This window comes from Ailuropoda melanoleuca, chromosome 8 (assembly GCF_002007445.2).
Source record: "Ailuropoda melanoleuca isolate Jingjing chromosome 8, ASM200744v2, whole genome shotgun sequence".
NCBI lineage: Eukaryota > Metazoa > Chordata > Mammalia > Carnivora > Ursidae > Ailuropoda > Ailuropoda melanoleuca.
In genome coordinates this window covers 101,576,379-101,589,244 of record NC_048225.1, presented here as the reverse complement: position 1 = coordinate 101,589,244, position 12,866 = coordinate 101,576,379, and the positions used below count along the sequence as shown (strand labels likewise).

The 12,866-nt window shown below is 39.5% G+C and overlaps 1 protein-coding gene across 2 annotated transcripts in view; it reads right to left on the bottom strand.

Moving 5' to 3' along the window:
• The window catches only part of IPO9 (importin 9), a 55,483-nt gene that overhangs the window by 22,773 nt on the left and 19,844 nt on the right, over positions 1–12,866 (bottom strand). For both annotated transcript variants that reach the window (XM_002914599.4, XM_034667029.1), the window contains exons 2-13: positions 12,130–12,191; positions 11,812–11,898; positions 10,743–10,944; positions 7,473–7,561; positions 6,627–6,713; positions 5,933–6,052; positions 5,719–5,819; positions 5,462–5,520; positions 4,742–4,893; positions 3,934–4,032; positions 2,719–2,825; positions 2,207–2,346 (exon numbers count right to left, since the gene is read on the bottom strand). In XM_002914599.4, coding sequence (XP_002914645.1) covers positions 2,207–2,346; positions 2,719–2,825; positions 3,934–4,032; positions 4,742–4,893; positions 5,462–5,520; positions 5,719–5,819; positions 5,933–6,052; positions 6,627–6,713; positions 7,473–7,561; positions 10,743–10,944; positions 11,812–11,898; positions 12,130–12,191 — 1,305 coding nt within the window. The remainder of the gene's footprint in view (positions 1–2,206; positions 2,347–2,718; positions 2,826–3,933; positions 4,033–4,741; positions 4,894–5,461; positions 5,521–5,718; positions 5,820–5,932; positions 6,053–6,626; positions 6,714–7,472; positions 7,562–10,742; positions 10,945–11,811; positions 11,899–12,129; positions 12,192–12,866) is intronic.

The following is a 12,866-nucleotide window of genomic DNA, read 5'->3' as shown; positions in this document are numbered from 1 at the left end:
AGTCTATCAAATAGAGACCATTTTAGTTAAGCGTTATATTCAAGGCCCCCATCATCAGTAGCTTTAGCATTATCGACAATTTCCTTTTATGCGTTCTAAACTCAAGCACACACCCCTCCCAGCAACTCGCATCTTACCTTGCCATTTCTGTGCTTTGTCTATAAGCCAACGCATTTACCTCTACTTGCATCATGTAACTGACCTCTTAGGCTGAAATAATCCCAACTATCTCTGTGCTAGTCTTTAGCTTTCTTCCATATTCTTACGTATTTTGTTGGATATCCCAGCACCCGTGTAAGGATGTCTACCCCCTGCCTACTATAAGCTGCTTGAAGACAGAGACTATATTTAATCAGCTTATCACAGGGCTTACCTTAGTTACTTGTAAACATGTAGTTGATGAGAATTATTGCACAGAACCTAACAACCTGTGCCAGTCGGATAATTACATACTAATTTATATAATACAGAATAGCAGTACTCAAAGTATGGTCCAGGGACTCCTAGGAGTCCCAAAGTTAAAACTTTCATACCAAGATACCAAAACTTCGATACCAAGATATGACCCATCTTTTTCATTCTCATTCTCTCAGTGTACAGTGGAGTTTTCCAGAGGTGATCTGATGTGTCACACCGTGGCTCTGACAGCTAATGAAATGTATGCTTGCATTTCCTATATTTTAGAAACTTCTCAGATTTATTTATTTATCTATTTTAGAATGGTGGGGGGGGAGAGGGAGAGAGAGAATCTTAAGCAGGCTCCACACCCAGTGAGGAGCCTGATTCAGGGCTCAATCTCACGATCCCGAGATCATGACCTGAGCCAAAATCAAGAGTCAGACGCTTAACCATCTGAGCCACCCAGGTGACCCAAAAATTCTCAGATTTAATTTCTAATATGTTAAATATTGACACATAAAATTCACAGAAAAATCTCTTTCAGATCACTGATAATTTTAAAAAGTGTAAAGGCATCCTGACCCCAGAAAGTCTGAGAATGGCTGGTACAGAAAAGCTTTTAGCTATTGGCAGGATAATAAATGCTATATATTAAACTTTGCCCCAGTCTCAATTATAAATATTGTCAAGTCTCCATGAATTTTTGAAGGTTCTTTACTACAGTAAATTCTACAAAAAATATATTGATGGGATTAAGAAATTTCGACCCTTTCATTCGACACATAATTATGAAATGCCTATTACACGCAAGGCACTGTGGGATACAAACATGCATTAGACATGATTTCTACCTTCAGAGACTTTATCTAGTATGAGGAAAAAAACATTCATCTGCATAAGTACAGAGTGAAAAAGGATATTCCCAATGGGCCTGAGTTCTGGATGTTCAACCATTTTAATTTTGTGAGTCAGAGAATGGAAGTGACATCGTGAGGTATCCTGTAACAGATTATCTATTTAAAGTCAGAGTAGAATGTTTTTAAATGGCTTCGGCTGTTCAAAGGGCTAGTCTATGAGCGAGAGGCAAGTGAATGGATTGAGAATGGAGCCAATAATGTCAAATGTCCCATGATTTACGTACTTGGAGAAAGCAAAGACGGCCTTTTGTAATGGGGGTGGGGTGGGTGGGTCTAAGGATGAGGATAAGGCATAGCATGGGCAGAAGCAACAGCTGAAGATGGCAAACAGAGATGGTAATTCTTAGCTACTGCTCTGCATTGCTGCAGAAATCAGTCTAATATAGTAGAGCCAACTTTTCTTTTTCTTTTTAAGGCAAGTAGCTAACATGGACTTGAGAATGGAACATTTTAATTATTTGGATATTGGCCAAGAATAAAGTTTGAGAAAAATGACAGGAAACAAACAGGAAGAATGAGCCTGACAAAACCGCCTGAAGATATTTTGGGCTTAATAATGACAGAACTCAAGCCAAAGTTCTCAAGGTACAGTAACCAAATTTGCATCCCATTCAAATGTCAAAACCAGACATAACTGTGGGCACTGATTTGGAAGGAAACATGAACAGAGCGGAAAAATTATGATTGCGGCAATATTTCTTAATTGGTAAAGCTTGAGCCAAGGTCTCTAGGCTGTTTGAGAGGTTCAGATGAGTTCAAGCTCTAGCATGTAAAGGATTTCACCCAAAGGACTCGTGAATACACAGTTTACCTATCTAAGTGAACAATATAACTGAGTTGATGACAGGTTTAATGATCATCTAGAATCCTAGCATTGTGCTGAAACATACCTGAAAGGTTGAGGTCTGCAAGGATGACATTGGTCAGGAACCCATGCATGTCAAAATGGATCCTGCCATTCTTCACACTGTCAGTGATGATGGACTTCACTGAGCCGAGGGCAAGCATACATGCCTCGTGTATCTTCCACCTGAGAAAGCAATACCACAGTCTGGTAAAACAAACTACACTGCCAAAAAGATAAACACCTGAGGGAAGGAGAAACGTGAAAGGCATTCCAGCATCATCTGACCCAAAAAGGCCATTTTCGGTCCTTCCAATCTAAACCTAGAGCTGAAAAGAGTGTCATTCAGGTTAACAGATTTTTTAAATTAAAAACAAAGTAAAAGTCCTTCCCTCCAAGGCTTTATAAATTAAGCGGTAAAATAAAAGCATCTTAACCAATTATTTTAAGGTTGGGAGGAACTGTTTTAAAACACATGATTTAAAGCAAGGATCTGACTGTCTCAGATCTAATGCCCAGAATATGTCCCTAAGTTAAGTATCTGCTGCTCGCTCTTACCAGTGTTCGGTGCCGCTGTTCTTGGTTTGCTCAGCTTCTTGTAAATGCCGAGTGGCTGCGGCAGCCAGGGCTGCTGCACTCTCATTCTGGAAATCAGTGGCCACAGCCTAGGGAGAGAGCAGAGGGGCTAATAAACCTGTTTGTGCAAATTAAACCCATTTTACCTTTTTAAAAAAAAAAAAGATTTTATTTATTTATTTGTCAGAGAGAGAGAAAGTGCGAGCATAAGCAGGGAGAGCTGTGGGAAGAGGGAGAAGCAGGCTCCTGCCTGAGCAGGGAGCCTGAGGTGGGACTCGATCCCAGCACCCTGGGATCACAACCTGAGCTGAAAGCAGACACTTAACCAACTGAGCCACCCAGGCATCCCAAATTAAACCCATTTTAACCGAAAACTTAACTGCAAACTCAGTGGTTCAAACTCTTTCACACATAAAATCTGAACCCCGATTAGGTGTATTAAAAATACAACCCCTCTTAGTTCAGGGTCTTTAATGGAATTAGAGTAATATTTATATTTCTGCAATGCCTAGGCATTAGGAAGCTAACAAAATGTAAAGCTCCCTTTGGCTAGAGAGAGCAGAGCATAAGTGAGCAATAACAGACCCAGCTTTGGATAACAATGGACCAGATTATTCATTCTCTGGGAGCCTGACTATAGAAATAAAAGGCTAATCTACGAATTGAAACTTAGTGTGATCTTTCCTAGGTGCCTTAGGAATACTGAAGGATAATGAGAAGTGTTCACTAATAATGAGAACAAACCTTCTACCCAACAGACAGCACAGATCTTCAGCCTAGAGACAATTCTATGCTCTAGTCAGAGCCAAAGAAAACAGCAGATGTTTGGGTGTTCTTCTCTCGGCAATCTAATTTTTTTTTTTTTAAAGTTTGCCAACATCTGGTTTGTGCTACAAATTCTGGCTTAAGAGTGGATTAAACTGAGTGTTCCTGATTCAACTACCCTTACTCACCAGAACACTTTATCCTCTGTACCATTTTCACAACTAATATTTACTTGTAAACCAAAACCAGTAGCAATGACTTTGGAATTCCTGAGTCTCAAACTTTATTTGAGATGCTCTCTTGCTATCCTCAAAGAAGTCTAAGATACAGTCACCCAATAAAACTGCTCAACTTGGGTTAGATGTCTAGAAAGAAGAGGGAACACTCAAGTGATTGAGTTTTTTGGTTGAAGTATCAAGGGAACCCACTTACCAGCAACAGGTCTTGAGCTGCAATCCTAACCGTATAGGAGAAAGTGTCATCATCCTCATCTTCTACAAACTGTTGCGGGTTGGCTGTCCATACTTTAATCTGAAAGGATAATGAAGTCAGGTCTTTGTGACGCTGCCAATCTGGTTCATACGTTCCCTTTTCTCATCCATACACACGGGAAGATTTCAACCTTTTGTTTTTATCTAGAACAGAACTCTAGCCTCAAAGTCTTGTCTTTTTGATGTAGAGAAGCAAATCCTTTATCAAGGTAAGTAGCGAAGTTATTTCTCTCTAGTAGACACTATTTTAGAATGTGGCTGATTACTAGTTCTCTGCTACCTTTCATCAGCTGTTATTTCTGACAGATCAACTTTCTGAATATATAAGGGCTCATGGAATATTTAATGTGAAAATTATGTCAATTCTTGTGCTGTTTATATAAGAGAGGCATTATCTTATTTTTTTAATGCTCTTTCTGGTCTAATGACCCACACACCAGGCTAACGATCTCTGTCTACGTGTCAGTATTTATAGAAAGGGAATACGCTCTAGATACCAGGGTCTTTGGTTAGTGGTACTATGGAGGTATAAGTACTCTCAGAGTCCAATTATCTAATATTGGAATTAAAAACCACAACACCCAGAAATCGTGGCAATAAAATGGTATCAAATCTTTCCTAGAACTTCACAAGAAGTTACTCTTCTAGTGTCTATTTTTAGAAATAAAAATCGTTCACTTGACCTAGATCTCACTTCAAGTCACACTTTTCCAAAACAAGCTGGTAACTGTCTCCCAAGTATCATTTACCTGCTCCTCAGTGATCTGCATGTACAGGATTATATAGTAAATCAACTCAGGCAAGGCTTTCTTAACAGTGCTTTTGAATTTGCTATTTTCTAGGAGAGCATGGACAAACTCAAAAATGCTAAAGACGAGATTTTCAAAGCCCAGGACTTCACCTACAGGAAACACACAAGAGAAGATTTTAATGACAAGAAAGCAAAAGGAAAGCACATCTGCTGGAAATGAACTACATTGTCTTTGTAAATTAATGAATATTTAAAGTACTTGCTGATTCTTATTCCCGAGGGGAGCTAAGGAGTCAAAGAAAGGAACTTTGAGAATATTAAATATTCTTTGCTTTTTCAAGTAAAAAACTCAGAAACACCGAATATATTTTCTAGAATGTCTATTTTTGATTTGAAATACCTAAAAAATATTAAAACAGAAATGAAAATATCATCATCTGCCAGAAAGAAGTATGGGCTGGATGAGATGGCCTTTGAGGTAGCTCTTCCAACTCAGAAATTCTATTTTATGAAATTCATGCAAATACCTTTGAGGAACAGATTAAGATTTTCAATGTCCCACTTTCCCACATCTAATACACTGAAAGGAAATGCAACTAGAAAACTCACTTAAGAGTGTGAAGCCTCTATGTTACTGTTCGTCTTTGTCTTTGTCTTTTTCCTTTCCTAAATCCCTTTCCTCCCTATGTGGTCTGTTAGGATCAGATAAACTACATACCATCAGAATCCACAGGATCTTCAACTTCCTCTGTGTAATTTACTTCTGTCCTCACATAAGTATGATGAAGAGTAAAGAAACAGAATTTGGAGTCTGCTTTACGTATATTCTACAAGGAAATGTGTAACATTCCAACCCTAAGAGTAGATACTTTAAAAAACTCATTTAAAAAAATGGAACCACATGAATGCAAGACCTAATGCTAGATTCCCGACTACGGGTGGTAGCAGGTCCCTTAAGCTTTCTGAAAAGGATATAAAGCTGCACTCTCAGTTAGGGTATTCCAAACAATAGGCAGAATCTGCTGCATGGAGGACACCATGTGCTTTGGGAAGTTTTTCACCAGGGCTGTCACTGCCTGAGAAATTACAAAGAAAAAGATCTAAGAGTTACACGTGATATAGGAGAAAAACCAATGATTTCAGACCACCTTCTAAAACTCCAAGTATCTCAATGGGAGTAAATGTTTACCTTGAGGACTTCCATCTTAAACCCACTGTCAGATGTGGGGCCATCTGGTATCTGGAGGGCCTGAACAAAGGCCTCTGTGAACTGCTGCACCACAGGAAAGATCAGAACTTTGGCTGCACCCTGATAATAGAAATCAAAGTCAGTATCGGACATACCGCTAATCAGTGGCTTCAATATATACATATCAAACACCGAAACACAGATTTGAGGCATCTAAAGATGTCTTCTGGCTCGGGTTCCAATCAGAAGAGTGCAGCCATAAAGTCACTGGAGGTGTCACCCAAGATTTCAGGTTTCCTTCTCTAACACCTGCAGTTCCTCACCATGGCCTCCTGAAAAGCTATCACAAATAAGACAACTTTTCAGAACTGCTTCTGAATGATAGGGGTTGGTGCTTTTCAGCTAGCTTCGTCTCACGTGAGAGGGCCAGAAGACAGTAGTGAAGTTCTGAGGGATGGCTCATATGAAAAGATGCAGGGTAAAGTGGTTAAAGAAATAAGGCTCAAACAAAAGGAAACTAAACTATATACAAATGAAAAATGTAACCAAAATGCTAAATGCATCCACAACTCTGATTAAATCGGGGTGCATTCTGGTACTACTGAAATGAAGTAAGTCACTGTTATGCCTCTAACGAAAGCACAGAGGTTTTTAAGCATGAAGTAGTCTGTTACTGACCCAAAGGCTTCCTTACCTTTTCCAGTTCCTCCATGTTACAGATCATATGGGCACAAGTGGTAAAAATCTCCACAGCTCGGGAACGGGTTCGAATACCATACACCTGTGAAAAGTTATAGCACAGCCATGAGATAGGTGTGTCTGTGTCTGCTTTTTGGTGACCAGAAGAAAAACTATGACTTCTCAGTCCTGACATGGGACTGGATTCCCTAGAGATGGGAAACATCATCTACTCATATCCAGGACAGACCTCTGTAATTCAGAGAATAAAAGCCAGCGGAATGTTAGAACTCAGGGGAATTAGCCTTACATGTAGGCCTCTGTGGGCTGATTTGATTAAAAATGTTAGGCTGGATGCTGCTTGAAATCTCAGCACAGTCAACATATTTTTTTCAAAAGACAGACCCTTGACTGGTGGCAGTGAGAAGAAGGGAGGTGAAAACATCACCCATTAGGCACTCATAGTTTATTTCTACTGTTTATATGCTAGAAGCCTATGATGGGCAATGCAGCAGTGGACTGCTTGCTTACACTTAACTGAGGTGAACAAGCTGAGGCGGGCTGCCTTGATGAGAGGCTAGAGGGAACACGGAACACCAGGTCCTCAAGGGTTGCAGGATGCCAGGAGGTAAGAGATATGTGAAGAAACGATGCACATGCTATCTCATTCTCTTATCAAAGGCTGACCCTCGCAGTTATAAATGAAAGATCTAAGGTTAACCCAGATTCGGATCTCTGTCAGTTCTGGTCTTTAAGTATGGGGATCGGCAGCAAACACAACAGTTCCCCGCATGAGATGTGGACACTGATCAGAGCCTGAGCAGCTCTTAGGTGCTGTGATCTTGGAGCTGAGATGTCCTACCTCGGCCATGGTGAAGATCTTATACATCTCTGGAAGAATGACTGGAGCAACGAGTGGCATCTGTGTGTCCGTTACTTCCCGAGTGAATTCTATGAAGGAAAAAGGAGCACTATAAAAAATACTGCTTTATAAAGATGTAAGTGGGAAAATTTTCAAACTGCTTCTAAGTGGCAGTTCCCAAGCAGATAGCATGCAGATAAAGACACTGGCCTGGTGGTCTTATCCTGGGGAAGGAAAAGGTCCAAGAGTTATTATCTGTTAGAAGGGGAAAGAGAACAGCACAGAGATAAAGGAAAATACATAAGATCGAGAAAAAAACTTTATACAAATATTGAAAGAAAGAAAACAAAACATATTGAAAGAAAATCTGTAAGAGCTGTGTAAAAGTCCTCGTAAGGTCACCTTAGGGAAATCTAATTTATGTATTAATCTAATTTATGCCCGATAGTCAACATCCAGGTGCACTTTGACGTGTCTTACCTTTGGTTCCATTTTCAATACTCTCCCTTGGTGAGTTGTTTTGATGCACATAATAAAACATATACAGACTTATTAGGCTTCACCTCCACTCTGTTTACGTTACTCTTCCCAGTGAATGACATTTATTGACCTAGAAGTCAGAGGCTGCTGCTCATTGGAACAGAAGGGATTACCATATGAATGTGGCAAAAAGCAACCTACTCACGAAATGAGACTTGAAGAAGGTGAGGGAAATAGGGATTGTGTCTTTCTCTTCACTTTCGACACAAGGCACTGAGACAGCACGAAGGACCCTGGGGTTCACGTTACTACTCTGTGGAATACAAGCCCTTGAGTTCCAGTGTCTATTCATTTCATCAGCTGCTTTTCCTGGCAATTCCACATCATCACACAGAAATGGAGCTAATCACTGGAGACATTTTTCAGGAGGATCTACAACTAGAAATGCACGTCGGCACCTTCCAGGTTAATATACCCCATAAATTTTGAGCAATATCAATCACCAGAAGTCAAATGAAGATCAAATGTTCAAGACTGAGCCTTCTTTACTAGCTTGAGTTCCTCCTGAAGAATAAATTCTGAACTCTGAATAAAATGAGTGTTCTACTTCATTCAGAAATCCAAAGAAATTAGTACAAACAAATGTGATGAATAGCATATTAATGTAAACAAGTTTTATCAAAAATGTAGTTTAGCTTAATTCTACTAATAAAGTGATTAATCACATTTTTTGCTCTCCTATAATCATTCCAAGTAGTCCCAATTCATTAACACTTTATAAGCTCAAGTAGAAAATAAGTTTTCTGAGGTCACTCAGCAAGTCAGAAAAGGTGTGGGGCACTGGAAATATCTCAATCTCCAAACTTCTTTGAGACTAAAAAAAAGCTATACCTGTGGCCAAATATTTCAATCCTTAACTGCTATGTTTCCATTTCCTTCACACCATTAGTGTTAGTTCTCATTTACAAATAGATAAGCCTTAACGAGACCTTACTAAAGGCTTAAAAAAGTATATAGTATCTTAAAAAAAAGCCAAAGAGAATCAGTCCCATTCTCCTACTGGGCTCCCGTCCATACACCACATCCCGCCATCTTCACGCACGCCTGAGTTGCTGTTGTGAGAGCACCGTCTATCCTCATCTGAAAATATGTGAAGCAGCTATCTGGGAATGGAGGTTGGCAGCTATCCATCCCATGTCTGCTGACTCCAACATAAAACAATACCCATTTCCCCATAGTTCTTTCCCTGTGGCTGATAGAAAAGTGATCTCACTGAACAATGATTTCCTTAGTCAAGCACAATGATGGTTCCACAGTATTCCAACTATGATAAATGTACAACTGCCTTTCTCTGTCAGGTTTTTAAAAAAGCTGAACTTTGTGTTGGAAGACTGGAGGGGAACAACATATCTGTTCACTGATATTCTGGAACCATCAGGTCATGATTAAAGAATCCTAGACGGCTGATTCCACAGAGAGGGGTATGTGAAATCACCTGAACAATGAGTCATACAAGAGAAGCAAGAGAAGTAATAAGCAGGGAATTAAAAATCTGAACAAGGAATGTTTTGATCTTTTCGGTAAGTCTGCTCTATACCCCAAGCACCTATCACAGATAATTAATAGGAATAAAGCAGGTAGTTCAAAAAGGCAGCCAGGACATGGGAAGAAGAGGTTTGAAACAAAAGGAGATGAGGAATTTGTTTCTGGACAGAGAATTGATGTTATCTACTGTCTAGTAAAACTGGGACCAGATGCCAAGTTCAATAAACTGAGAGAAAAAAAAAAAAAAAAAAAAAAAGGCATTCGTAACTAGGTAGGAATACATTTCAGGTAAGCTAGCAGGGCACAGAAAAAGAGATAAGATATAGGCAGACATTTCACAAGTCTGTATGAACTGAGGGGAAACACAATTTCTAAAAGATCAATAGAAGGTGGCTAATATCCAGGAGGTAAGGAGTCCCTTGAAGGCAAAACAGTAATAGTGACTTCATCTAGGGGGTTGGAAAGCAGGGCAGAACTTGAAAGACTGGGAAATTCAGGTTCTGGGTTCTATGTTCTGTGAGGGATTAATATATTAATCAAGCTTAGACAAGATACCCATCAAATCTCCTTAGACTAAAAGTATTTTTCTGCAAAATACCTTTTTTTTCCTTAGAACAGAAAGAAAGAAAAAGATATCAAATGCTACATTCGCTAAGCCGACCGAATGAAGGTAAGAATTATATAGCTACACTGTTTCTATCTTCTTCCTTATATTCCTATAAAAATTTTATTTGACCGTTCTTAAATTTGCCTTGGTTGAACTAAGCAGAAAATTAATATAATAATGATAATTACCGTAACGGTTAAAATTTACAGAGTGCTTACCTCATGTCAGTTATTATGCTAGACAAATTTTAGCTTATTTAAACTTACCAAAAGACTCCTTCAGGTAAACACTATCATTATCTTCATTTTATATACACGGAAACTCAAGCTCAAGAGACTAAGTAACTTGGGTCAAGGTAAAACCAGAGTATGACTTGAAATCGGAGTCCTTAACTACTATGCAGTTACTCTATCCTTAAGTGGTTAAGGTTTCATAGTAGTAGAAATACTATATCAACTTAATTCTCTGGAAAGAGTCAATGAAGTGGGAGGATAGACATGGAGATAAAAACTAGGGAGGAGGAGCATCAGGAAGAGCTATAAATTTCAATTCCTATTGGTTAGAGCCATTCCATCACATAGTCTCTTATAAGTGTTCTTGGGATCCAAGTACCAATACCAGGGAAAAACTTCTGATACCTGTCAGCACTCGCATGGCTCCATGGACTGCATTTAAATCTCCGCTCACCAACATCTCCATGAGCAGGTTGAAGAGTTGGGGCCAGGCTTCAGGCCAGTCCCAGTGGGCAATGGCTGACACTGCATAGGCCACACTGGAGCGCACCTTACTTATTGATTCTCTCAACCCGTTGGGCAATAGCTCCCGGATAACAATTTTTGCCTGCAGAGGAGAAAAGCCCACCTACCATTAGACCAGGTTATAAGTGACTGGTGGAGTTCTATCCAGTTTATGTGTTGGAAAAACAATGCGTGTAAGATACTGCGTATCTATCAAAAATCTCCAGTACACAAACTTGACAAATCATTCATTCAGACAGTTCATCTGTGATCCCTAAACTTATCTGTCCATTACAGCAGCCATCAGCTACCTGCGGTCCTTTATATTTAAATTAATTAAAATGAGATGAAATAGGCAGCAGCTCTTTCTGCCCATGGGTCCTGTCCCCGTGCTTTAATAACCCACCAAGTTTGCACCCCCCCCAAAAAAAGAGATGAAATAAAAAATTCAGTTTCTCAGTTTCATCAGCCACATTTTAAGTGCTCAACACCCATATGCAGCCAGTAGCTACTGCACCACACAGCACGGATACAGAACATTTCCATAACTGCAGAAAGTTCCAATGGACAGTGTTGTCCTAGACCTTATATCTCAAAATTTCTTGGGGGCCCAGAATGGCTGCATAGTGCTGTACTAAATAGATACATTATTTCACTTAATCCTCAAACAACTCTTTGAAGTTGAAATTTTAATTTTAGTTTTAGATATTTAGGAAATTGAAGCTTAGAAGTTAAAATACTTTTCTAGTATTTTCATAGTTAGTAAAGGGCAGAACTGGAATTTGAACGCAGGTCAGCCTGATACTGGAGCTCTCTTACTTGCAGCATGTTGCCCATTTGCCAGCTACCAACTGATCTTTTCTCCCTAGTCTTTTGATTGCCCTAGGTTGTCAAACAATGGTTACAGCTCAATCTCTTAAGATGGTCCCTCAAATCTCTATAGGAAGACTAATCAAATAATTCTCCTTACCCTTTCTGTAGTTTCAGGAGGCCTAAACTTCTCTGATTGGGCACACCAGTGAGTCTCCACATATTGCTTCAGAATGACTGATGCCAGCTGTGAAGAGAGTAAGCCAAGTAACAAAGCAAGAAAAAGACTTTCTTCATATATAAAAATCATATATATATACATGGCCTAATACATTCATTTGAAGTATACCTAAATCTAGTACAAAATCCTAGGTTATTTATAAATTGACATTAATTCTTTCTTTTTCCAATAAGAAAGTTTCACTACCAAGTAAAAAGGGAAATTACTCATAAATTGGGCCAATCAGTCTGGACTTACCTGACGGATTGCCAATGCTCCCTGGGGATCTACAGTCAGCTCTGCCAGGTGAACACCAAATTCTGAAAGAGAAAATTTTATTGTGAATAAAAGCACCCAGGAAAGCCATAGGAATATACTGAGCTTTAACCCTAATGCCAACAAAAAAAATTTCAGAAAGGAGATTGATTTATTGCTTTTAAAAGTGCTGATAATTGCTAAGATTGGTTCTTCTAAATAAGAGAAACAGGGTGGCCTGCAGGACACGGCTGCTCACAGTGAATAGTTCCAGCGTTCTCATTTTCTCCAATCACTGCATAGCATCTTCCAGCCATCTTCTCTTCCAAGATGGCAACACCTTCCTCTTAGACCAATGGGGTAGTAGCTAAATGAAAACCAGTACTAACTCCAAAGAAAAATTAAAAGGTGAGATTTCAGGAGTTGCTCTGATATACACTACCACATAAGAGATGATGAAGTCTAAGAAAATCTGGCTTTTAAAGAGGTGTAGTCCTAAAAATATAACTGTTATAAGCAAACAGCTTCCAATAAGCAATGTGAGCAGTAAACTTGAAATGCATTTTTTTTTAAAGATTTTATTTATTTATTCGACAGAGATAGAGACAGCCAGCGAGAGAGGGAACACAAGCAGGGGGAGTGGGAGAGGAAGAAGCAGGCTCATAGCAGAGGAGCCTGATGTGGGGCTCGATCCCATAACACCGGGATCACGCCCTGAGCCGAAGGCAGACGCTTAACCG